The 27,438-nt window shown below is 44.6% G+C and overlaps 1 protein-coding gene across 1 annotated transcript in view; it reads left to right on the forward strand.

The window, feature by feature from the left end:
• Positions 1-27,438, forward strand: part of Adarb2 (adenosine deaminase RNA specific B2 (inactive)) — a 135,262-nt gene that overhangs the window by 95,440 nt on the left and 12,384 nt on the right. The window contains exons 5-7 of the mRNA XM_042685901.1: positions 3,961-4,129; positions 7,077-7,228; positions 15,519-15,687. Coding sequence (XP_042541835.1) covers positions 3,961-4,129; positions 7,077-7,228; positions 15,519-15,687 — 490 coding nt within the window. The remainder of the gene's footprint in view (positions 1-3,960; positions 4,130-7,076; positions 7,229-15,518; positions 15,688-27,438) is intronic.

Raw genomic sequence — 27,438 nt, forward strand, 5'->3', positions numbered from 1 at the left:
ATGTATGAGGGCACGGAGCAAATGATAGGGAGACAGCCCTCTAGCAAGTGCAAGGTCCCAAGTTCAAAACCCCAGTACTGAAGAAAAAAAAAAGAATGAAAAAAGATACCCACAGCTAAAGCCAGTGGTTGTTGGAGCCATTGGAGGAAAGGTTGAATAGAGGGTTTTTTAGGGCGGGGAAACCACTCATTATCATACTAAATTGACAAATGCTTACCATTATTCATTTGTCCAAACCCATAGGAAGTACACCAAGAATTAATCTAATGTAAACTACAAATTCATTTTTTAAGAGACAATGTACATGAGTTAGAAGAAAATAAGAGATGATCTCTTTATAAACTTGGTAAAAGGACTCTCTAATTATGATAAATTATAATTGCAATTATCACAATTATTATCCAGATTGTTTTTGGACATGTTCATTTCAAGGTGAAAAATATTTCTGCATGGAAAAACACCTTAAAGGCAGTAAAAAAAAAAAAAAGACAAGAAAACTGGGAAAGATTTCAGTTTATATTATGAAGCACTTACCTCTTTAATATAAAAAGTACTTCTAGGGCTGGGAAGGTAGCTCAGTGGTAGAGTGCTTGCCTGGCATGCCTGAGGCCCTGGGTTCGATTCCCAGCACCACATACGCAAAAAGAAAAAAGCTGGAAGTGGTGCTGTGGCTCAAGTGGTAGAGCGCTAGCCTTGAGCTGAAGAGCTGAGGGACAGCGCCCAGGCCCAGAGTTCAGGCCCCACAACTGGACCCAAAAAAAAAAAAAGTACTTCTAAAGATTTTTTAAAAATACCTTGATAGACTAGGGGGAAAAGGCTAAATCAGTTCAGAGAAAGAAAACAAATGCTTACTGACTATGTGGGAAATATTCAACTTCACTGAGTTGAGTGAATTATTAAATAAAATAAATTATTTCAGTTAAATGAAAATATAGTCTATAATTCCTCAAGACATCAAAATGAAAACACTCAACTATTACTAATGTCTGGAGAGACCATGGGTAGTATCTGCTATAATCATTGAGAAGTGGGACTGTATGTTGGTAGAGTTCATTTGAAGACAGTAATGTCAGAATAGCCCAGTCCTAGTCAGAGCTTGGCTTATCTTCCCCAGAGTGCTTTACACACACACGTGTGTGTGTCTGTGTGTGTGTGTGTGTGTGTGAGTCATACCACACCACCATCAGAGGGCCAATGAGGTAGAATCTGACTCAGACAGGCAAACATACAGACAATGTATCAACCATTAGCCAACGATTGTTGACTTTATCTACATAACAAAAACATGTCATACTTTTCCAGATTTACCTTCTTCTTTACCTACTCTGGGACATGAATAGACTCAGTGGTCTTTTCTGAGGCCATAGAGCTTTCAACATCTCCCCTAGCATAGCAAATAACTGAGAGGTAGTGCTCAGAATTATAACTGGATAGCTAGAGGAGACTGGGACTCTGTGAGATACAGACAGGGGCTAAGGATTCATGCACTATCAGTTGGTTTATTAAACATTAGCTCCAATTCCTTCTCTCTCACCTAGTTCTGCCATAGAAATTGAGAAACAATATTTTTTTTTTTTTGTCAGTCATGGGGCTAGAACTCTGGGCCTGGACGCTGTCCCTCAGCTCTTCAGCTCAAGGCGAGCGCTATACCACTTGAGCCACGGCACCACCTCCGGTTTTCTGAGTGGTTTATTGGAGATAAGAGCCTCACAGACTTTCCTGCCCCGGCTGTCTTTGACCGCAATCCTCAGCTCTCGGCCTCCTGAGTAGCTAGGATGACAGGCGTGAGTCACCAGTGCCAGATTGAAAAGGAATATGCTGTACCATTATTTTTCTTTGGCGGAATGATGGATAGTATTTTATTTTGAACTTTTTTTAAAAAACTATTCCTGAGAGCCCTCAGTGGTTCTCTTTCTTGTGTGGTCTCAGCCAGGTGGATATTTTCAATCATATGGGCATTTCATAGCAACAAGTTGAAGGCTTCCCTTCATTCTTTTGTGCACCAAAACCCTATAAATAGACTTGAAATCCCTGCTCTTGGAAGGTCGGTGTGTTCTACAAAAGTAACTGGTACTGGTGCTTTGCTAGAGGGAAGAACTCTTTGGTCATCTTTCCCTATTTATTTTATACACATTGGTATCTTCACGTCTCCTATAACTGCTTCTCATGCTATTCCACAGCCTGTTAGTTTATTCTGGTATTGGTTTTCTGAAATTTTATGAGAAAAGAAATGGCCAATACCTCTGCATGGAGTGAGATTTTCTACACAAATGTGCATCTTCCAGGCTACAGCAGTCTTATTGGAAGGCCATTAAATATTGGCATTAAATGTTGGCACCACCGCCAGACCCCTTCCTGCCTCCTGCCACCTTCTCCAGTTTGTCCCACTGCTGAATGGAGCTATGTCACTGCCTGAAAATGGCCTTGACCCACAGATGTCAAAACAACCTGGAAAAAACACCCTCAACTAATGACTGACACCAAGTTCCAAACCTCAGCACCTTGCCTTGAAGTAGGGCAGCCAGGTAGTGTGCTTCGTATTCCAGAGTTTTCTATCCAGCTTGCGTTAGACTAGACTTTAGTGACACCTCCTCCTCACCTGGCTTGCTTGGTTCTATGCTCCCCAGACTCTAGACAGACCACCGCCCACGAATCCCCAGTGGAACCTCTGCTTCCTGGTAGCCTGACCCAAGACACACTATTTAAATAAAGCATTATTGATTGCCCTAAGAACACTCAGAGATCCATGAGGCTCTGAGGCTCCTTTCCAACAGCCACTTGCGCACGATCCCTTCCCCCCCCCTCCCCCCCCCCCCCCCCCCCCCCCCCCGCCAAGATTCAAGGGCCTCCCTGTGGGGAACTTAAGTAACACAAGGAAAATGTAATAAATTGCTGTGCAGCAACAAGGCTGCCCCTGCCCATTTTGACCATCCTCCCCACCCCCCAACAAATGCCTTCAATTCATTATGAGAGTTAACGGTCAGAAAACAGGAAGAATAATTTGTATTTCCACACAGGAAGAGGGGCCTTTGTTGCATCTTTACACCAGGCAGCAGGAGAGTTAAGAAACTAATAGTCTATTTATTGTCTACCTAAATGCTAATGAAGTTTTTGCTCCTAAACCTTTTTTTTTTCCGCTTCTATTTTTCAATCGCTATTGAACTCCCTGTTCCCACTCATAAAATTGATAAAGTCACCCTCCATGAACTTTGAGAGGAGAGATAATGACAAAATGTCTGTCCTCTCCTCTCCTGCAAATTAAGGCAGTCGGCCTTGAATCTGGCTATTCTTCATGGGATTTTTTTTTTACAGTTTTCATTTTTGCTAGGTTTTTACTATATTCTTGAGCCTATAGTTGGGCTTCTCCACCCATCCTTTATTTTAATTTCCCAATCCTATTGATTCACTCCTCACAGATCTCTCTCTGGGCCCACAGCCACCCTAACCCACCCATTCCTGCTGGTGTCTCCCAAGTCCTCATGGTACAGCGTTCAAACTCTGTGAACTATTAGAAGGCGCCCACCCATTGCAAACCCAGCCTTCTCTTCTGCTCATCTAGTCCCTCCAGGTGCATTTATGTGTAGACAGCCAGGACATTGCCTTGCTCAAGAAGTTCAACAACTCTTCCTGGCCTGAGAGTAAGATCTGATATCTTCAAGGTAGAATTCAAGACTCTCTTTGATCTGAGAAATCAGTGGAAGTCTCAAAATAACAGCTGCCGGTCCAGGGTGACTCACAAAAGCCACACCATGAGCAAGGGGAGATGCTACAAGAGGCCTTTTCCATCCCCTACACAAATCCCATAACTTGGCAAACTTTCTGCCTCTGTCATCCAGTAAACACGGAGCTGGCATGGGCAGAGGGCTGGCCAGGTCACCTGCAGGGCGATTCTGCGATGCCTGGCTGCGGAATGAGAGGCCGTGAGTCTGAGGTGCTCTGACCGCTCTCTATGTCCCCTAGGCTTGGACACCAGGCAGGCGCAGGTCATCGTCCTGTCCTCGGGCACCAAGTGCATCAATGGCGAGCACATCAGTGACCAGGGGCTGGTGGTCAACGACTGTCATGCTGAGATCGTGGCCAGGAGAGCATTTCTCCACTTCTTGTATGCACAGCTGGAGCTGCACCTGAGGTAAGAGGCCCCTGGTGTGGGCTGGGTGGCTTCCCCCAGGGTTCACAGCTCCTTGATGAGGGTTTGTTGATATAGCTCAACAGTGTGAGCAACCAGAGATCACAAAAGGGGGGGGGGGGCCTGTGGCCAGACAAACATATACTCCCCTTCATCTTGGCAGATTTCCTGTACCAGGTGAACAGCTCTATGCCATAAAACATCTGTGTTTATTGGGGCATCCTCTGGTGCCACACCAGCAGCAAAATGTTGACATGCCAGGTGTCATCCTCATTATTAACATGATTGCCTCTGAGTTACCTACACATACCCAGGTCCCCACACACAGACACACACAGGAACACCCTGCCACAGCTCCTTCCGTTTGATCTTTGTTTTGTTTTTTTTTTTTTTTTTTGCTACATCCTAGGATTGCCAAACAAGAGCTTTTCTGTCAAGGAAAAAGCCAGTCACATTCATCCCTGTATCTTTAAGTGCAATGCATCCACTTTCAATCAAGGTTATTTCTCCACTTAGCTACTCAAGCTAAATGTTAGTGGGACCAGGACACAATCTGGTTCCCAGGGCCAGTCAGAGAGCCCAGAGGTCCTCGCTCCATAGAACAGCCAAATGGATAGAGCCCATTCACTGTGGGTATAGATGTGGTTCTTCCTGCTTCCTAGTTATTAGCCCCAGAGGAAGGAAGGAATGAGGGAAGGAGAGAAGAAAGAATCTCCTCTCTCTGTGTCTCTCTCTTTCTCTCTCTGTCTCTTTCTATATGTGTGTCTCTGTCTGTCTGTCTCTCCCCTCCTTCCCCACCAATTGCTTTGATTGAATTGGAAGTGTGTTCAGGTACGACACAAGGTTACTTGGGTCAGTGTTCTCCCTGCCTGGTAAATGTTTATGCCATCCCTGGAAAGGTGTCCGGTTGAAGTTAACATCTCTGCTCAGTTTTGACCAAGTCGTGTCTACTTCAAACTAACCCACACTTTGGCATTTCAACAGAAGGGGCAAACTCCTTGGTCCCTGGTCAATCTTGTTTTGGGAATTTCTCAGCCAAGGAAACTTCTTCCGGAGCTCAGAGTCTCTGCAAGATTGGCCAGAGCCATCTCTCGAATGTCAGCACCCCCAAATGGGTCAGCAGCTTACTTCCCATCCCCAGGTCTTGAGCACAGATGACAGATTGCATTTCTCCCGCCTCAGTCCCAGGCAGGAAGCAGCTCTCACAAAAACCACAACCACCTGGATGGTGTCCTCAACCTATGTCTTTGTGGGCAAGGTCCCCCTGTGCTTGACTCAGTTCCACCCCACACCCTAACACTACCAAATAGGCTCCTCTTCTGCCAGCCTCGTCCTCAACTAAGCCAATGATGGGCTGTGAGAGAGCTACTGTTCCCTGGCTCCGCCTCCACGTGCATTTTAATAAAAGCCTCACAATCATGCTCCTGCGGTGGAATCTCTGGATTTCTCGAGGCAGCCCGAGGTAGGCTGTCATCTGGGCTGACATCCCTCCCTGACATATTAAACACCAGCAGAAAGGCAGGCAGAGCTGAGTGTACACCATCTGAGACGCATTGCTGGGCTGAGCTATTTAGTCATGACAGGAGGAATGCTGTTGGTCCCTGCCAGAACGCATCCTTCCCCGAATCTTCCAGCTGCCCTTTCCTATCATGTCACGCGAGATTTCTCAAACCCACTAATAATGGGGTCTTGGGGGGGGCACTTTAGCCAGTGACTCATTCAGTCCCATTAGTGTGTGCAGAAGCCACACCGAGGGAAGAAAGGCCCACCCCATGCATGCCTAACCGACTCAAATAAAAGCAATACCTTAATACACTCAATTAATTTTTATCTGAGCCCCTGAGTGGCGCCCAGCAGCCTGATATACTGCCACATCGTTTCCAGGAGGCCTGCTGAGGGGCGGAAAGGAAGGGAACAGACTTGGAAACCTCCCACAATGCTGAGAAGGGTTCCTCTTCCATATCCAACTGCTGACCTGGAAATATTTCCAAGTATTTCGATTACCTCCTGTTTATGTCGTGGAAGGCAGTCGGTCCAGCATTTTGCCAGGAGCTGGCTGCATGCCTAGCTCTGTGCCTCCGGCTACAAGGGATTTAAACACAACTACACTCATCCCTGCCCAGCAGATGCCAGTGAGGGGAAGTGAGCATTGCATCTCCTCCAGCCTGGGTTCTGGAGATGTCTCTAAGCCACTCCAAGGGGGCGTGGCTGGAGGGGGGGGGGGAGGGAAGGAAGGGAAGAGGCCACTAAGGAAGTTTCCTGGGGAGGGAATGGCTGCCCTGCTGCCTGAGAGATCTCAGACTCAGCAACGCAGAATCCATCACCAGTGAGGCAGAACACATGGAAACAGCAAGGCTGGCACAAAGTAGACTGCTGAACTCTAAGGAACAATGCTCGCTGTGAGGGAGGGGAGGTCTTCCCACCCCAAGGAGGGCCACCCACTCACATGTGAGTTTTAAGGCTCTGCAGGAGGTTGTCTTAGAACAAAAGGCCCATAGCACGTTGATGAAGTTGCTGTTTCTTTGGCTTTTGGGGGTTTTGTTTTTATTTGTTTGTTTTCTTTTTGAATCTGCTCTGGTTAGAGGCAGAAGAAACACAGACTCTCACCGCTTCCGTTTCCACAGAGCTGTGTTAGTACTCAAACCCCAGCCTCTCCCCACTTTTAATCTTTTTCTTTTTAACACACACACACACACACACACGGGCACCCCGAGGCCCTGTCCAGTCCACAGTGTACCAGGAGACACCCCTATGAGGAGCTCCCACAAACCCTACAGGACTGTGGTATTATACACAGTAGATGCTGGCTTTGGAAAAGACAAACATAAAGTATGAATGCTCAAGGGGGCTGGGAAACAGAAGCAGGAAACAGAACAATCACCCAGGCCTCGCAGGAGGGTCCTCCAGCCGGGGTGGTAGGAAATGACCCCTCTCATCCTTCTGTCCCTAGTAAGCGTCGCGAGGACTCAGAGCGGTCAATATTTGTGCGTTTAAAGGAAGGCGGCTACAGACTGCGGGAGAACATCCTCTTCCATCTCTACGTGAGCACATCGCCCTGCGGAGACGCGAGACTCAACTCCCCCTACGAGATCACCACTGACCGTAAGAGAACGCATGTGCCTTTCATAACCAAACCAGCTCCAGTCGCTCCTGTAGCTAGACACTGTCCCAGGCTGGCTTGGCCCAGGTGAAGTAGCTGCAATTAACTAAACAATCATAGCTCCAAAATCTTAGCCTACAATGCCCAGATCATGAATAAAAAAAAAAAAAAGCAATTTGAGGTCTAAAATTAGCAGTTTAATTTGCTATAGTTTTAATAGGTCAGACAGTCCCTATTATCCCAAGCAGGGAAGAAAACAAGGCAAACAAGAATGATATAGGATGGATGCAAACTCCAGTGATCTCTGTCTGGGGAGAAAGAATTGCAGCTTGTATAACCAAGTCAGGGGCAAATAAGGCCCTGCCAAAGTACCACCCAGGTTAACCACAAGGTCCCATAGCCAGGAGTGGCCGGGCCACTTCGTCAACCAAGTAGGGACAGGAGCAGCCATGGATGCATGATGTCTCCTGATCACTCCCATCATCAGAGTCGTGACACTCTGCCCCAGGGTTGAAGGGCAGAAGTGAGTTTCTCCTTGGGTGCTATTGATGGCTTCAATGCTTCCTTGCTTTAATGCAGTGAAGAAGTCCTATTACTGCTTTTGCGTGCGCACGCGCACACACACACATGTATATGTATAAACAAACAACACACCTACACACTTCCATACATACTTCTGTGAATCTATTTCCACCATCTAGATTTAATCACAGTGACCATTTTGTGGGTTTATTCCAGCTAAATAAAACATTGAAATATTTTATGCAAAAACAAAACACAAATATCAGGGATATGATGATGAATCTGGTCCTAATAAAGACACTGAAACACTAGCAAGTCAGTTCTGTACTCAGAGGAAATCTCCAGTAGAAACTGTGGACAATGTCCAGTTATTAAAGATCAGCTCTGATCTGACTTTCCTAAAATGGAAGGCTGCTCTTGTGTTCTAATGATCAAAGGCAAGCGGGGTGGGGGGGAATGAACATTTATAGAGCACCTGCTGTGTTCCAGGCTTGTGATGAGGAATGTCACCAAAGATGAAGCATGTTGAAGCAGGGAAGGTAAATAGTGGTTTTCAACCCTCCCTGTGTTTAGCCTGTTTCTCCAGCTCTCAGCCTGGATGCCAGTCCAGACTCATTCTCTCTCCTTTTTGCCACCTCTCCTCCAGCCCCATCACTTTCCCCTTTGGACAGTGGCTGGTTAGGATTCTCCATAATGCAGTTTTAAAGGGCATTTTCACATCCTTTGGAAAGTAGATGAGAGAAAAACAAGTCAAACAGAAAGTCCGAAAGGGAACTCATTAGCTGTCAGGGAATTTTAAAGGCACTGCCTCTGGAAAGGAAAGAGGGCTGGGGTGGGCTTCTCCTCAGGAGGAGTAGACACCTCCCCTCCCCCATGGGTGTGGTCCCCACGTGAGGGCACTGTGAGATCACGCAGGGCGTCAGCTCTCTACTGAGAAGCTTCCAGAAGGAGGAGGAGAAGGCACCACATAACTGGTTGTTTCCCTGGACATGTCCGTCACACTGGATCTCCGTGGTCCCAAATTGCCCTGGAAAATGGTCACATTTTGATCCATTCCCCATCACCGAGTTAAGGGGGAGTCATCTTGCCATTTCCTCTGGGAAGGTTTGGCATCACCAAGACCCCACCGGAAGCCTGCAGTCTGAGGGAGGAAAAGGCTTGCGAGACATTTGGGCCTAACCCTCATTCCTCCAGCTTCCTTGGCCAGACTCCCCAGCAGGAGTGGAGAAAGAGCTGAGCGAGGGCTGCGGGGACTTCAGCCATGAACTCCTTCCCATCTCCCTTGGGGACGGTTCTGGCTCATTGGCTTCTCGTGTCTCTGTGCATCCGGCAGCCGCTGTGGCCTCTCCAGCCTTCAGTTCCAACTTGCAAGGTCGGCGGCTCCAAATAGCAAACAAATACATTCTCAGAGGCCCCCTGAGGGGTACTTGCAGACACAGATGTGTTTTATTTCATGGTTCTTTTTGAAAAGTGGCAGGTGCTAGTAGGAGTACAAATAAATAAATAAATAAAAGTATTCCCTTTGTATTTTTGTGGCAGAAAGAAGTGAGCTGCTACTGCCCAGGTTATTCCTCTAAATATGGCTGGTGCCTCCTGACTCTTCCTACCCAGAGATCTGAGAGGAGGCAGACCTCTAGCTGCTTGGTAAACTCATCAGCCAGAAGCCCTGCATTGCTTTCCCTTTATTTGCCCAATATGAGTAAGAAAACCCACATGGCTACTGCCCTCTGCTTGGCAGGAGCCTTCGAAAGACTTCCTCCTGCCCTGGTCCCTTCTGAGGAAGGCAGGGGCTCTCAGGAGCAGCTTCTGCAGCTTCTCTCCCTGAAAGGAACTCCTTGAGCCCAGCTTTGCAAGATGAGAGGCAGACAGCTCTCGGTGCTGCTCATTTCCGCGGCATTTCTCAATGCCATTCTGTAAGAAGAATTGGATGAGGAAACAGATAAGAGAAGGAAAGTGACCAGGCCTTTGTTTTGAGAGGCTCCCACCAGGGCTTACCAGATGGCAGAGTCAACAGTGAGCAGGTCCCTCTGGGAAGACATTTCTGGAGACACCAGGAAAACTCGAGGTCGGCAGCCAGCACCAACCCCCTTTCTTGAAGGCGAACCCGTAGGGACGCCAACCCCTTTGATCCAGTAGGTCTAAATAAAGCCCTAGGAGGCCTGTTCTCTGGACCTACTATGCCCCAAAGATCACTGTGCTAGCATAGTGCTCACAAATGGATTACAGGACATGGATGTGGCATAGACATGCTCAGTCCTTCCACCCTGATCTTCACTGGACACCTAAGGAGCCCATCCCAAACCAGAGGAGGCTCTGGACTGGGATTCGCCATCTTCCCAAGGTTCTCTCTGCTTCCTACCCACACTCTCAGCATATCGCCAGGCGTGGGACTCATCACTTGAGCTAAGAGAAGTTTGAAGCCTTAAAAAGGTAGCTTAGATCATTCCCCATCCTTTTAAATAATGACGAAACACGAGGCATGATTTTTTTTTAATTCTGAGATCATTAGGGCATAATTAGATGATCCATGAGAGAACTGAGCCTGACTGGAAATTTCTAGGAACATCTAGAACTCTCCACTAAATGCAAAAAGTGGCATTAGAGACCTCACAGCTCTTTTGAGAACTCAGAAAGTTTATGGGTTTCCTGAGCACTGTGAGTCAAAATCTACTGGGCAACCCCAACTCCCTGAGACCAAATCCAGGGACTCAGAGCCTATGCAACAGCATGCAGACTCTTGTGGTGCCATCCAATTGCACTTCCCTGGGAAGCTGTGGCCGAAGAAATTCCCTGCTTCACAGTTTTATTTCTGCCAAATCACTTCTGTGAATAAATCACAAAAGGTCTCCATCTCTGGAATCTTGCATGATGGCCAGGCTAATTGGGCCATGATGTTTTTACAGACATGTTGCCTGCAAGGCTAGTAATGAATGGGATTTGGTTATTTTGACACACTGAGAAGTTCGTCACATTCAAGTTTCTGCTAGACTCCCCGTGGCTAAGATTCTGTTCCTCTGGGGTGGTAAAGTGGGGTCCAGGCGTCTGAACATCAGTCATGTTTTGAGTCATGGGATGTGAACGTCTGCCCACACTGGCCATTCATTTCCTCATGGAAAGTCCAGCAGAGTATCTCCAAGGCCAAGTGATTTCCTTGCAGGAGCCCTCTCACCCCCAGCCAACAGTATACTAGACAGGCATCAAAGACTTTTCTTCTGGTACCTCACATCCATCCAAAACGTTGCTTTGGCGACAACCTCTGCAGCGTCTCTAATTTCACACCACCCGCACAAGTCTCTGCTCCTCTCAGGTAGCTCAAAACTGTTAGATCCTGTGACTTCCTCCTGGACCTCTAGCCAGACCAATGTTAGTCCAGGTGGTAACAGATGCCTTCAAGGAGTTTCTTCAAAACAAGATATATATGTTGTGTTCCTAGGTCAGAGTCAGGGTTCTGAAATATGAAGGTCCCCATCTTCCACCAAGGACCCACAGACCCCCTCCAGCCTCCCAGCGGATGGCAGATGACTCCCGAGTTAGATAAAACTGAGGGTATTCTGGAAAGATCCTGAATTTAAGAGAATAATATAAGGTCCAGGGCACTTCCGTGAGGTTGAGCTACTTCGATCTTCCTTCCAAATCACCAATGACCTCACCACAAATCCCTCTTTTATTGCATGGCTTTGAAATAACCTGGCAAATTCGGTTCTTATTATCATTTTCCAAGAATTTCACAAGTAAAATTCTCCAGCATATCTTCCACAAGAAGCCATGAAAAAGTAGCCGGGTTATATCATACACTGAGCTACAAATTCATGGTAAATGCCTAAATACATTCATTCTAAGGCAGTGCCACTCATCACCTAAATGAACAATTCAGGAAACAGAGCCAAAGCCCATAGCAGTGAGGGAATCTAAAATGTGGTCCCAGATATTCCTAGCTGCAGATTTCCTAGTGAGTTACAGGTGCAGTTAATATATGGAAATTTGCAGACAATTAATATATGGCAATTTGGCCTCACAATTCAACATCCTCATTAGCATCATCACCACAGAAAGCAAAGATTTACCCATATATCTGCATGGTAAACACAATAGATTTGATTATTACAATAAACTGTGGATTGCTTCAGATGTACTTTCTAAGACAGACTGGGTGGAGGCGATTGAAAAATGTAAAGTTTATTTAATGTTTCAAGATATTTTCTTCCTTTCTTATACCTTTGTGGGTTGCTTTTGTTTTCCAGTTTTGATTCCCTGCTCACTCTCGCTCTCTCCCTCTAAAAAGTATTTATCTAAAAAGTGCAATCTAAAAGTGCAATTTAGCTTCTTTTTGATAGCTAATTTATTAGTCTCTTAACAATATCTTCTTTTGATTCTCCCCTAACAATAAATTTTTGCTTGGACAGTTTTCTGAAGCCTATTGCTACTCTAACATACATTAATATCAATCCCAAAGGTAAAGGTTTAGGTTAATAGTCACAACAATGAAGAGTCTGACAATTTGGATGGTCAGAATGGGACTTGGATGTTTGACTGGACCTGGGTGTAATCATATAGGTATCATTTTAGTATTCTTCATTTCCGCCATCTCAGGTATACTGTAAACCCACTGCAGATCATTCAGGTTGAGTTTCCCAGCAGTTCCTCGCTGGGAAGCCATTTCATTTCGTTCCACTTGAAGAGGCTTCTTCAGGTTCCTCCTACCACTTGCAATTAGCCAAGAAGAAGCCAGAGAACATGAGTGCTTGTGAACTCACCAGCTCTTCAGCTCACCATGGAACTGAACGAGCTCCACAGGAAGCTGCTAGAGAAGGCAGCTGGGGCCTTCACTGCTCCGAAAACAAAACATAAAACCCTTGGGGAGTGTCTCACACACCTGGCTCTTGAGGCAAAATTAATCTTATCTAGAAACTTTGACTTGACTCCTAGAAACCGTTATTAATTCAAGTCAGACCTCCCATCCTTGGCCTAAACCAAGGCTCAGGACTTCAAAAGATTTGGCAATGTTACAGGCAACTTTGACACCTGGATGGTGGTACAGTAGAAGACAAGTGCACTGAAACACCAATGGAAAAACACAATGGATATTCTATTCTCCCAAGTGGGAGCGTAAAGTCCCAAACATCTCAGAAGCTGTGAGGGACTGGCTCCTCCGCCCCCTCAATATGGTTTTCCACAGGAAGTTGATATGTAAAAATATAAATAAGATAAACACCTGGGATACAAGAAAGTTCAGATTAACCCAAGTGTTTTTTGGTCCTAGGAATGATTCTGTGTGTAACTTACCAGCATCAGCATCATCACTGCCATGCTAACTAGCATCGTGATCACCACCACAGCCATCTTTGCCCTCATGATCATCATAACCATTGTCATTTCCATTCCATCAAACTCCATGGTCAACACCCACTCCTCCACACTACCACCTCCACAATCAGTGTCACAACCATCAAACCATCACCACCACCACCATCATCATCCAACTCCCACTACTAGTTAAAGCTGCAATTCCCAGTACCAGTGTGACTTAAGGAAGGTTGGGCATTTGTTTATCTATTGACCATCCAAGTTCCATTTCTCTCCTTGTTTTTAACTCCCAAGGATAGCTCACAGACAAGCCCACACTGAATCTCATCAAATATCTGGTTGGTTGTACCATAAAAAAGCTGTCTGAAGCACCTCAAAAGTTTACTATCTCCACTAAATGAAATAACCTTTCTTCCCCAAAGATAACCTACTATGAAAATTTACTGGAAAAAAATTCAGCTCTTTGAAACAATGAGAAGGTACACTAGAAATTACTCTTGACTCGGTAAGAAAAAAAAATCCCATAAAAACTCAAGTATGTAATAGCCATCTCTTCAGTGAGAGTAAATGAGGAGGAAACTAGATACACAGATTCCAAAACACTAAAACTTTTCCAAGAAAGTGTTAAATATGCACTCCTCTTATCACATATGTGTATATGTAGAAATTGCAGTGCTCTTTCATTAATAGTTTGTATTCAAACTAGTTAACCATTTCTCTAATGCCAGAATCCAGACTTAACACACCAGAATTTTTAAAGAAATGGAAAGAAAGCCAATGTAAAATTCCTCTTGGTCATGTTAGCTCTCTAAATAACTATGGAGTGAATGCTTCAGTGGATATGGGTGAATGTCTGATGAGAGGACTCTCGAAAGAAAGGGAAAGAACCTGGGACCCATAAAGGACATACAAAGGTCATGGAGGGCAAACAAGGGAGCAACCGTAGGCGCATCATTTTGGGGTAGGAAAAGTCCCTGCCTCCTATGGGCTCTGGATAATAAGAGACACTTAGGGAGAGCTTTGCTCTGAGCTATGCTAGCACCTTCGCACTTGCTGCCCCCTCTAACACTCAAACCATGCTGCTAGACACTAGTACTACCACCCTTATTTTAAGGGGAAATGGCCATATTGTAGTGATTTCAAGTTGCTCTCCCAGAGTTACACAGATAGGAAGAGATGGAAGCAGGATTAAACTCTAGGGCAGAGGGAGAGCCAACTTCTACCCACCAGTATTTCTATGTGGTCTGAAAGCTAGGCATGGTTTTATGATTTTTTAAATAGCTGACAGAAGTTTTTTTTTTTTAAAAAAAAAAAAGGAATAATAAAGTCATCCCTTGATACCCTTAGGAAATTGGTTCCAAGACCCCCTGCAGATACCAAAACGCAAGGATGCTAGAGTCCTTCATATAGAAAGGTGTTATATTTGCATGTTTACAACTTACATGCATCCTCCCATAACTTCTTTATTATGTCTAGAGCATCTGTAATAGTGACTACAATATAAATGCTCTGGGCTGGGATGTAGCTCAGTGGCAAAGCGCTTGCCTAGCAAGTGCAATGTCCTGGGTTCGATCCCCAGTACCAAAAAAGAAAAGACAAAAAAAAATACAGTTAAAAAAAAACCCAAACAATATAAATGCTCTGCAAATAGCTGCTGTGCTATAATGCTTAGGAAAAACTTATAAGAAAAAAAAAACTATGTATTCAGTATGGATATAATTTTTCCCAAATACTTTTGATCCTTGTTTTTTTTTTTGGGTCCGGTCGTGGGGCCTGAACTCTGGGCCTGGGCGCTGTCCCTCAGCTCTTCAGCTCAAGGCTAGCGCTCTACCACCTGAGCCACAGCACCACTTCTGGCTTTTTTTTTTCTTTTTGCTTATGTGGTGCTGAGGAATCAAACCCAGGGCCTCAGGCATGCAAGGCAAGCACTCTACCACTGAGCCACCTTCCCAGCCCCAGTTTTGATCCTTGTTTAGTCAAATCCATGAATGCAAAACAGATAAACATAAAGGGCTGACTATATTCACAACAGGTGAAAATTATATGATTGATTATACACCTTTAAGTTTCAATGCCCATAAGTGAAGGGTTAGGGGACTGAGCCAAGTTCATTAGTTGACATGTCACCCAAGACTCTTCTGGGCTTCCATGTGGTGACAAAAACAGTATGAACTGACAAGCATCTGAAATGTGCACCCTCTGTCCTTCAGAGGAGGCTGAGCTGACCGGGACTGAGCAGTGCTGCTCTGGGACCAGACCTTAACCATGTCACAGCTGAGATGAGGACATCCCCCTGACCCTTGCATTTTCTTCCAAGCCTGACCCTGTGCCCAGCCCCACCAAGAGCCTGCAACGTGGTCTCTGTCACAACCCCCTCCTCCTCTCCCACCTCCTGAACCCCTGGAGGCCTCCTGTCTCAGGATAAACACCCCCAGCACCTCTCACCACCCACCCCTTCTTTTCTAGTGAACAGTGCCAAACACATCGTCAGGAAGTTTCGCGGGCACCTGCGTACCAAGATTGAGTCTGGGGAGGGGACGGTGCCGGTGCGAGCCCCCAGTGCAGTGCAGACGTGGGACGGCATCCTGCTGGGAGAGCAGCTAGTCACCATGTCCTGCACGGACAAGATCGCCAGGTAAGAGCCACACCTCCGGGCCACCTCCCCACACTGCCAGTGGCCCACAGGGAGCCACCGAGAAGCAGGCTTTAGAACCATGCCCTGGTTCTGAGGAGCACAGCACCTGTCATCAAGGGCCTGGACTCCTAAACCAAGGGCCTCCATTTTCACTCCATGTGCTGGAGGCAGAAGCATCTTGAGAGAGCAAAATCCTCAAGTTGCAGCTGCAAACACACACACGACATCCTTGATGGTTTTCGGGACTGGCCACAGAACTCATTGAGAACAAAGGAGCTTTCCTCTCAGGCCACAAAAGCCTGACAATGGCCTGAGGACCAGCAGCCTTCAGCTAGGAGCCTTTTCTCCCCTAAACCCCTAAAAGATGCATTCTTTTAGGAGAAGTTTCAAAGCTCCATAGACTGGCCTCGGAGTTCAGGAGTAGAAAGCCTCTGTACAGGAGTGAAGGAGCAAAGCAGGAACTGATTAGCAGAGCAGGAGCCCTGGGCTCTCTCACAGAGGCTCTGATCACTGGAGAGAAGCCCTGAGCTGGCGTTAGCCATCCTGCTCCCCTAGGGCCCACTCCTGCTCCCTACCCTTCCCTCCAACCAAAGTGTACAAAATAGTCACCGGCCATACTCTGGAAACAGCCATGCAGCTTGAGTCTGTCTGGGGAAAAAAAAAAAAACATGTCCCAAAGCACCCATCACAATAACATTAGTGATAAGACAATGGTAGAAAACCTAGGTGATAGGCTGGGCATGGTAGAGCACACTTATGGTCCCAGCTACTCAGGAGGTGGAGGTAAGAGGATCTCAGTCTGAGCCAGCCGGGCAAAGTTCACACCCAACCCTATCTAAAATTCAAACTAAAAGCAAAAGGACTAGGGGATGTGGCTCGTGTGATTGGTCACTTGCCTAGCAAGCCTGAGACCGTCTTCAATCCCCTAGTACTGAAAAAAAAAAAAGGAAGGGAGGAAAGAATGAGGGAGGGAAGAGAAAGAGAAAGGGGAAGAGGAAGGGGAAGAGGAAGAGGAAGGTGACAGGGAGGGGAAGGGGAGAAGAAGGAAGGAAGGCAGGAAGGCAGGAAGGTAGGAAGGAAGGAAGGGAGAAAGGGAAAAAAGGAGGGAGGGAGGGAAGGGAGGTAGGGAGGAAGATGAGAGAGGGAGGGAGGGAAGGAAGGAGGGATAGAGAAAGAAGATCTTTTGCCAACTTTGACAAATTTATTGATCTATAGTCGATAAACCAAAGAAAAACAGCGCATTCTATGCAATGTGTCTCTAAGCAAAGCCACACACTGAAATTCTAATGGCATTGCTGCCCCTAAGATCACCTACATGGATGTGTTAGTAATTTCCCATGAGAATTTGAAATCACGATACTCAGGGTTCATGCTTTCTCTGCCTCGTGGGCCCCTAAAAGCCTCACAGAGGGGGCTGAGAAGCTCCATGGGAAATTACTGAGTGGCTACAGGAAAGAGTACCATTTACATCCCTGGCTTTGATTGCTCCTGGCTTGGCTGAGCAAGGAGATGGCTTAATGACAATAAATCAAAGCACCAAATTCTATATCAAAGAGAGTAGGCCCAGAGTCATCAAGTAGCTCATCTCGCAGAAGAAAATGTATTCCTCCTTTGTAATGTTTTCATCTATTCATGGAGTGAATAGATGGGGAGGGAGGGAAGGAGAACAGCAATTTTCACTTTAACAGAAAGTCTCTTGATACCCTAGGATAGCATTTGAGTTTCTAAATTAACTCTCTGACTCCCAGAAAAATGAAGTAAGTTAATGCTACAGAAATGAAATTTCGTTGTCTCTGGGATCTTAAACATCAATAGACAGTAAATTAAACAGAGGCTACAAACCCTGCATTATATTTGTTGTTGGCAGGTCTATCAATAGTAATGTTCTAAAGTCAGGCTGGACTCTTTTTTAATAAAATTCCCTTGAAAAATAAAAGTCTACATTGCATTCTCTCCAGGGATTTTCAAATAGTGTTCTACATGGAGGAAGATTCTAGACTGTTCTGTAAGGAGAAAGCAAATGTTTAGAGGAAGTGGTAATGCCCCTGGCTATGCTCAGTGAGAATGAGAACTTTCTCTAAATTTTCCCAGGAATTAATCCACACATACTGGTTGGGTTAAACCTCAGTAGTTCCATTCTATCTTTCCATTTGCTTACTTCCTTTTCCCCTACTCTAGTGGCTAGGTATATGGCCAGACCAAAGAGGTACAATGGAGAAGAAAGAGATGCCTGTGAGGGTTTAAAGATGTCACCTCAAGCTGGGTGCCAGTGGCTCACACCTGCAATCCTAGCTACTCCGGAGGCTGAGATCTGAGGATCGTGGTTCAAAGCCAGCCCAGAAAAGGAAAGACTCTTATCTCCAATAAACCACCAGAAAACAGGAAGTAGAGCTATGTCTCAAAGGGATAGAGCCCTAGTCTTGAACAGAAGAGCTCAGGGACAATACCAAGGCCCTGAGTTCAAGCCCCATAGTTGACAAAAATAATAAATCAAAAATAAAAGATGTCATCTCATTCCTTGGCTCTCTTCCCTCAAAGCTCACCTCCCCATCTTCCTGTTTCTGTGCTTTGCTTTCTTTTCTGCCTTTTTATTCTTTGGCTTTTTCTTATTCTCTGTCACTACTCCTCCCTCTTTCTCTCCATCTCTCCCTCTCTGCCCCCATATCTCTCTCTCTCTCTCTCTCTTTCTCACACACACACACACACACACATGTACACACTCTCCTTCCCTCCTTCCTTCTCTCTTCTCTCTTCTTTATCTTCCTCCTTGATTGTGTATCTAACCTCTATTCCACTCACATACTCTAGTGAGTTTCTGAGGCCCACTGCTAACTAGCCTCCTCCCCCACTTTAATTACCAACTGTGCCCTTACTCCTGGCCCAACTGCATCAGCATCCTCTTAGAGTACCCCCCCCCCCCACACACACACACACCTTTCTCCCTGCCTCCTGCACTGAAATCACAGATATGCTTTGCCTGGTGCTATTTGCTTCTGCATCTGACCTTCAAGGGGTCATTGGTGTCACTTGATTTGCATGGTGACTGTCACAGTGAGATGCACATGATATCCTTTGATAAACAGTAGCTCGTTGGTAATGGTGATGAGAACAGGACAACAGTGACCATGACAATGACAGAAATAATGCACCAGCTCCAAACGGTCCTGTCTGGGTCAGGCAAAGGCAATTGGCATTGAAACACAACTGCTGGCATGACCGTTCTTGTGCCTCTGCCATCAGCAGACAAGGTAGGGAGGTGAACGCTGAAGCAGGAGCTATTTTAGAACAGAGGCATATTTGCCATTTTGGAATGGGAACATATGTTATGCTAATGATTCAAGACCATAAGCATCTGTAACATGCATGATTTGCACAAAGGCTTCACAAAGAGACCATCTGATAATGCATGCGTTCATCTGTTTTCTATCCTGTAGCAAAACAAAAATTCAACCTAAGGCTTAAATAATGTTCAGAATAAAGGACTTCTGTACACAAATCCTGATGAGACAGAACTCAGTGAATTGGTGATACCCAAGGCTCCTTGGAGACACCAAGACATAGGACTCTCCATTAGCAAACAGTGGGGGACACACTGGCTTTGAAAACTGCACCCCGTGACATATTGCATCAGAATAGCAGCATGCTATATGCATATACACTGAGGTCCTCCCGAGCTGATTATTGGAATTTGAAAGCCCAATGTTAAATACATTGACTACTAAAAGTTAAATTAAGCCGAGTGCTGGCAGCTCATGCTTGTAATCCTGGCTACTCAGGAGGCTGAGATCTGAGGATCATGGTTCAAAGCCAGCCTGGGCAGAAAAGTCTGTGAGACTCTTATCTCCAATTAACCAGGTAAATTACATTTACAGTTAAAGAAACTATATGACAGAGGGCTTCAAAACTCACTGCTTCCAGATTCTCTTTTTAGGGCTGATACTCTTGCAATTGCTTGTGCCTATATGTATTCTGAACAGGGGCAGACCACAAAGTGGGGGTTGCTGCTCAGTCCTCGTTATCAACCCCCAGATGCATGCTCAGTGGCTTGATGCTGGCCACCCCCAAATTGGCCACAATAATAATATTTACACCATGGGAATCAGCAAAAGCTACCATGCAAGCTTTCTGTTTGTTTTTAGTCCATTGTCACCAGCATACCAGAGACTTGAGCACGTGTACAGAGTCTCACTTAAATAACATATGTGAGATTCACTGTCATCTATCCTTGGGAGGTCCTGATTCCTCCTTTGAATTTATCCCTCCCTCCAATCTCTAATCTCCATGTGGACCAGTGAGTGCCCACATATAATAAGCACCATGAGCATTAATGGGAGAAATGTGGATGGATGGGAGAGGAAGGGAGCATGAGAGACTAAGGAATCACACAGGCAATGACATCATTTAGCCCCATCTCAGCCTGAGCCTGCACCACCTGGCAAACTGAAGGAGAGTTCGTTACAGGAGGAAACCCTCGCCTAGGGCTGCCAAGCCCTAACAGGCATGCTTGTCTGGCTGACTACTCTTACTTCAGGAGCCCTCTGATTATCACTTAGTGATCGAGTACTATTGAGATTCCTGCTAGAAAGGCATTCTAGTCTCTATGGGGAGGTCCAAGGGACAGGAGGGGCTGGTTCTGCTCATCCAATAGTACATGTTAGACACCCGCTACGTGGTACATAGTGGTGTACAGAGGCCCCATGGTCAGTAAGTCTTCACTGGCTGGGTAAACAAATGAAATTTACCCTTTTATAAGAATAGTCAACCTTATGAGTTTGATGGAAAAATTAAAATTTTACAGTTTGTAATCTTTCTGCCAAGGCTAAAAAGTTTTTTGTGCTGTGTTTTTGGGAACTGTGTTAATAATCAATGAAATCCATTGATTTTTCTAAGAAAATAAGAATCTTATCCCAAGTGATATGTGGAACCTGGTCATAGATATTTCGTGATTTAGGTTTCTATATTAAAAGATTTAGTTCTGTTTTTGAGCAACATGAAAAAATGGTCAGTTGACTTTTTCACCCCCTATTTCATATGAATTTTAGGTATTGAAATGAAAACAAATTAATAAGAGAGTATTTTAATGAAAGAAGGGAAAGTATATTCATGATACAAATCTGTAATTCTCTTTGCAAATTTCCTTTAATATCAACAAAAAGATGGAGTCCCATTAAATGAAAAGGTGCTAATAACCAAGACAGCTACATTATTTTGCATCTCCAGAACAAAAGTAAAACGCAGGTATCACCTTCTTGGGTCAATAATACTAAAGTAATTATGTTCCTGGATAACAATGGGTTTTATGAATAAAGATTGATTTCATTTCACAAAGCCAGTGGTAAGATCAGTTTATAGGAAACCATGTTTCAAGAAAGCTTGAAATTTTTATAGTGGTTTGTAATGAGTCATAAAACAACACAAAAAAATCTTTCTCACACTTCCTTATCCATCATTTAACGTATCTAAAGTATCTTCCCTCTACCATCTGTGGATTCTATTTAGAATTCCTATGGTGACTTCAGTCTGTAGGGGACACAGAGTGCTAGCAGAAAATAGCAATAGTTCTAACTGTATACCACTCCAGATAATCCTGTGTATGTGTGTGTGTGTGTCTGTCTGTCTGTTTGTCTGTATGTATGTATGTATGTATGTAGTATGTCTGTATGTCTGTCTGTATGTCTGTCCATCTGTCTATCCTGGGGCTTGAACTCAGATCCTGGGCACTATACCTGAGCTTTTATGCTCAAGGTTAGCATGCTAGCACTTGAACGACAGCTTTTTGGGAGATGAGACACTCACAGAATTTCCTGTCCCAGCTGGCTTTGAGCCGCAATATTCAACCTCCTGGGTAGTTAGGATTTCAGGCAGGAGCCACCGGCACCCAGCAATTCTAATTCTTTATTCAAGAATGAGTACTTCATTGGAAGCAGATCAACCCCTTTGATGACCAATGTCAGGTCCTTTTCCTAAAATATAACCACTTTTCTAGAAATAATTTAATCAGTTAACGTCTCTCCATCATAAGAGAGCCAGTCCACATGCTGAGAAGATTCTTCTCCACCTCTTCCCTCTGTGTGTAATTTTCCTCACCATTTATAACAATCTCAGAGCCTTCACTGTCCCATGTCTCTCCTGCTCCAAACTGAAACACCTTTAAGAAACCATGACATCAGTACTTTTGCTCCATAAATAAATTTCGGCTAACACCCTGGCACTATTGTCACCTTAAAGAAATAAAAGCTGGTTTCACAATTCTAGGTAAGGAGAATGAGGCCCCTTGTGGGTGAACTGCTCTGCACAGAGGAAAACACTGAGTCTCTGGGGACACTGGCCATCCTAAATTCACCTGCAGCTGGACTTATTTTTAAATGGGGCTGAGTATGTAGGACCTACCTACAGTCCCAGCACTCAGGAGGCAGAGGCAGGAGGATCACACATCTGCAGCTTAGCCTAGGCTACATAATGAGACTTTGTCTCAGAAATGAAAGGAAATAGAGTGTCATTCATTGGAAGAGCCCTTGCCCAGCATGTGCAAGGGCAACAAAAAAGAAAGGGGAAATTTTTCCCAGGTCAAAAAAGGAAGAATCAGTCCAGAAATCACCAAGGAAGAACATGTCAATCTCCACTGCAAAAACAGAATGGCATCTCGTATCTAAAGGTTCCCTTCAGTAAAAGGTAAAACACAAGCTGGGTGCCAGTGGCTCACACCTGTAATCCTAACTGCTCAGGAGGCTGAGATCTGAGGGCTGAAGTTTGAGGCCAGCCCAGGAAAGGAAAGTCCATGAGACTCTTATCTCCAATTAACTGCCAAAAAGCCAGAGTAGAGCTGTGTTTCAAGTAGTAAAGTGCTAGCTTTGAGCACAACAGCTCAGGGACAACACCTGGACACTGAACTCCAGCCCCAGGACTGGCACCAAAAGAAAAGAAAAAAATTAAAACACAAGAAAGAAAAATTAGAAAAAAAGAAATGAAATCCGAGTTAATTCTCAACAGTCACTGGAAACAGTCATCAACTAATGCTATATTCTCATTGATCGTTTTTCTTAAATTTCTTTTTTTTTGTTCTTTATTCTGTGTATGTGAGTTTGTTTACATGATGTTTCTTGATACTGTAACCATGGCTTATTTTTTAAAAAAAATAATAAGCATGCTAATGCGTGCATGGTATTAGATCTAATAGTTAATCCATTAGTGGCTAAGTTCCCTATTTCCAGATGTGTGGGATGGTTCTAAATGTTGTTTCCAATAATACATCTGTACAAGAAGAGCCAGCCTTTCCCTGCATCTCAGAATCCACTGCTAGGACTTACCCCTCAAAATGTGGTCACAGCGGGGTGCGATGCACAGAGTCTCTCCCCCTCATAGAAGGAGTGAGCAATGGTTCTCATAAACACAGGACAGGATGTAAAGAGTTAAATGGTTACCCCCACCCAAAGATAATAGTTTTCTTTTTCTCTGAACTTATGAATAGAGCCCATGATGGCAGGTTTAAGTGAAGGATGGAAAGCGACGTATGTACCTATTTGAGTGTACCCTATATAGGCAACCTCTAAATGTTCTTACAAGGACACATGTCCCTGTAAGAGCGAGGCAGAGAAAGCTTGGGCACCAACCAGGACATGAGAAGGTTCACAGGAAGAAGGGCGTGTGATGACAGAGATGTACGTTGGAAGAACACCAAGTATGGTTGACCACAGCCACCAGCTGGAAGAAACAAGAAAGAACACCCTCCAGGGGTCTCAGGCCCTGCAGACACCCTGATCTCAGATTTTTCAACCCTTAGAATCACAAGATAGGCTATTTCCAACTTGTGTTCATCTGCAGCGGCAGTCTTTAGAAATAAATACTGCACTGTGAGAGAAAACATTCATTTACTTGAACGCTTTGGGAAATCATGGCACCAGATAAAATGACGGTAAACTATGTCCCTCAAATCCCACCCCTAGTAACTGAATGGATCTTCAGAAAGTAGGTTTGTTTCACCTCATCCATGAAAACGGACCTTCAAAACCCACAACATAAGCCTAAGCAATACATGGCCAACCAAAACGGGCCCCACCATGGAATGAAGGAATCGGTCACAGCAACACAAATGTCACAGGCCATCTTCCTACACACACACTCTATTGTGACTCAAACACGCTCTGTTAAACTCTCACCGGTGCCCAGATACCACAGTCTCTCCCCTGGAAGAATGAGGAAAACCAGAATCATAGAGTTCTTCTTCTTTTGCCTCCAAGAAGCAAAAGTTGAGTGGCATATAAAAATCCAAATCTTCTGGAACTAATGCTCTCTTAGATATGGTTTCTAATTTTAAGCACCTGTGCCTGATTATTGATCACAATGTGACTTTAAATGAACAGATTAAAACTTTCTCCATAAAAAAAATGAACTGTTCAAAGAAAGAAAGAAAAAATAATGATAGCTGCTCTCTGGAGAATGAGGCACTGTCTCGTTCCTAAACTTAGATGCTCACTTTGACAAGGGAGGGAGGGAGCTCTCCTGGCAAGCAGAGAGAGCAACAGCTTCGCGTGCTCTCTAGGTGAGACTCTGTCCTCTTCTCTGCTCCCACCCCACTACCTGGGGAAAACTCTGACACCCTTCTCTTTGTAGGTCCCTTACCTTTAAAGTGTTATTATCTCTACAGAAGTCAACTGAGTGTTGTTTTTTTCCCCCAAAATGTAGGTCGTCTTGAAACAACTGTCCCTCATAAACATTCCATCTCAAACTTTTCTACACTTTGGCCAAAAAAAAATCTTTTCCTCCCCCTTTTTCACATTGACCTCAGGATGACTTTGGTGACAGCTTTTAAGCGAACTTGGTAACCATCCCTCGGGATGGACGTAGGGAGTGATGGTTTTTGATGACACTTCCCAAATAGAAAAGCAATAACAATAAACCAAGGACAGCGCTCCCCTCCACCTCCGTGTTACCATCACAAGGAGCCTGTGGCATGGACAAGTTGACTGGATTATTCCCCACCGGTGGTGCAGCTGGACATCCATCCCCAGGACGACGTATGGAGGAGACTGCAGAGGACGGACAGACCTGATTCTGCAGAGCAACTCTGCCCATCTAGATCAGTGAACAGGAGATACCGCAAACAGGAGACAAAGAGACTGGGCCAAACATGGACCTAGGACAGCTCCACAGATGGTACCTGGACAACATGGATGCCCTCTAAACACACCACGGAGAGAGGGGCTTCTGGAGAAATACTGGGTTCCTGGTGACTGGGGAGAGGTGCTAGGCAGGCAGGCAGAATAGCGAAGCACCCACACCGGAAAAGACACATAGAAGAGACCAGAAGGGAGGGTAGAGCTCTTCTGGAGAGGAAGTACCAAGGACAGAGTTGGTATGAGCAGGAAGTAGAGAGAGAATCTATTTTCTTTAAATATGCATGATTTGTTTAACCAATTCCCTAGTAAGAGGCATTCGAATATTTCCAGGGGTTTTTTTTTGTCTATTTTGTCTTGTTTTTCCCCCTTTTTATTGTTATCATAAAGTGGTGATATTTAGGTAAGCCAGGTAAATAATACTCTTTTTGGTCAATGAAGTGGGTCTTATTTGCTTTGTAATTTCAACCATTCTTTAATGAATATCATACATCTGGCTGTACACTTGATAGAGAGTATAACCAAGGGATAAATTCCTAATGAAATTATTGAATTCTTAATTCCTAGTGAAATTATTGTGTCAAAAGGTTATGATCTTCTCATCTACTTAGAAAAGACCGAGAAAGAGATTTGTCATCGAGGATTGAGATAGCCCAGGGACTCAGGCTTGGCATTATTACCTGTTTATTCTAAAAGTGGATGCAGAGGAGAGAAAAGATGTGAGGTATCAAGCCCCAGAGAGATGGGAAATTTAAAGCAGCTCCTAGTCTTCAAATGCCTTGAAAATCACAGTGTAATATTCTGACCACATTCCATTACCTACAATGCTAGTTGCCAGATTCCAGGAATATCAGGACTTGTTGCCAACCCCAGGGCCTCTGGTTCAACAAATCTGAGGTGGGGCCTGAGACTGGGCATTCCTCTGAAATTCCCAGTAAGGCCATTTAGCTGATTCTGGTACCAGCCCAGCAACACCACTGGGTAGCGAGAGACTCCAGGAGGGCCCAGCTGACTAGCATCTGCACTTGGGTTTGACCCGACATTTCTAACTTCAGAAAAACATTAACTACACTGATGCAGTCATTCTCAGCCTTGGCTCCCAGTAGAACCACAAGGGAAACCTTAAAAAAGAAGAAGAAGAAAGGAAATGCTCATGCTGATTATAACCAAGAGACCAGGATGTTCATAAGGATCCACATGGCAGGAGGTTCATGAAGCTTCTAGACGATTCTCTGTGCAGGCCAACTTGAAAACCTCCATTCTATTGAAGTGCCTGGGTGTCTCTCTGTGGACTGTGGACACTGGGTTCGCCATGTCCCTCCTGCCTCTCAGTGTGGACATCACAGGCACCAGGGCAGGGTGTGGACAGTTTTCATGGTTGGATGTGATGATTTGTTGTGATCATGAACAGATTTGCCCAAACAAAAGACTTGGCTGCTGATTTTACCACAATTTCAGGGCTACATCAAGATGGTAAAGGCAATGGACAGAAAGACAAATGGTCTAAAATCCGCCACCCTGATAACAGTTCTCTGTTCTATCTCCAAGGCACATGCCTAGAGCTTGGCCTTCAAAGAGCATTGTTAATGTTTCTATTGTGACTCGGAGACCACAGGTTGAACTCAACAAAGAGATTGCATCTCTTGGCTAAAGAAAGGTAACTTTTCCAGGATCTTTCCCGAACTTATTGGTGGTATTTCAGTGACTGACAAACAGACAAAAATATATTTATTTAGGGATTATTTATATTGAAAACTAGACATGAGATTTTTTTTCTCTGTCAACATTCCAGTAATATTGGCTATTTGAACAAAAGGAGAGGTATTTTTCCATTCAATCCTGAATGCTCAGAATTCTCCAGTTTATATTCAGAAAGACATTTGGTTTTATTGATCATGTTAGCCGAATAAGTTTAAACTCCAATAGCCAGGCAAGAAGAAGTTGATTTTCTCTTTATTGTAAAGGTTATTAAGAGGAAATCAGACTTAGAAGCTATTTGTCTTCAGGAAATCCTAGAGTCAGAACCACTCAAAAATGTTCTAGAAGTTTTGTTCAAAGGCAATACCTATATGATTTTCAAGAAATACCATGTCTGTTGGAGGGATATTAGTTTTCTTTTTTAAGATGTGCCCTATCTCAATAAAGTGCTTTGTCTATGGCAATCGATACTATTTCTCGGCTTTTAATTGATAAGAGTTCCTACATTCCAATAACAGTCTAATCATCAATCGAACCCAGTTGGATTGCCTATAATCCAGAATTCTTCGTGATAAATGGTAACCTCTTTGTCACACACTTTCTCAGAACCCATTATTACGAATAATAATCTTTTCTTGGTATTTTTTCCAACTGTTATCCGATCTGAAAAAAGAAAGAGGTGTCTAAAACACTAGCTGAGAGAGATTTTGCTAAATTTCTCCCAAGTTTGTGTGTGTGTGTGTGTGTGTGTGTGTGTGTGTGTGTCTGTCTGTCTGTCTGTCTGTCTGTCTGTCTGTGTCTGTCTGTCTTTGGGTTGCAGATTTCAGGGAAAGCCAATTCTCCTTGGACAATTCTCAAAATCACTAGCAGTGGTGCTTCAAAGAAAAGCTCAGATGCCACCAAAAAACAAAAACAAAACTCTTTTCCTGGGTTTTTTAGA

Source organism: Dipodomys spectabilis, unplaced genomic scaffold (genome assembly GCF_019054845.1).
Source record: "Dipodomys spectabilis isolate Male_0828 unplaced genomic scaffold, ASM1905484v1 ptg000096l, whole genome shotgun sequence".
Taxonomy (NCBI): domain Eukaryota; kingdom Metazoa; phylum Chordata; class Mammalia; order Rodentia; family Heteromyidae; genus Dipodomys; species Dipodomys spectabilis.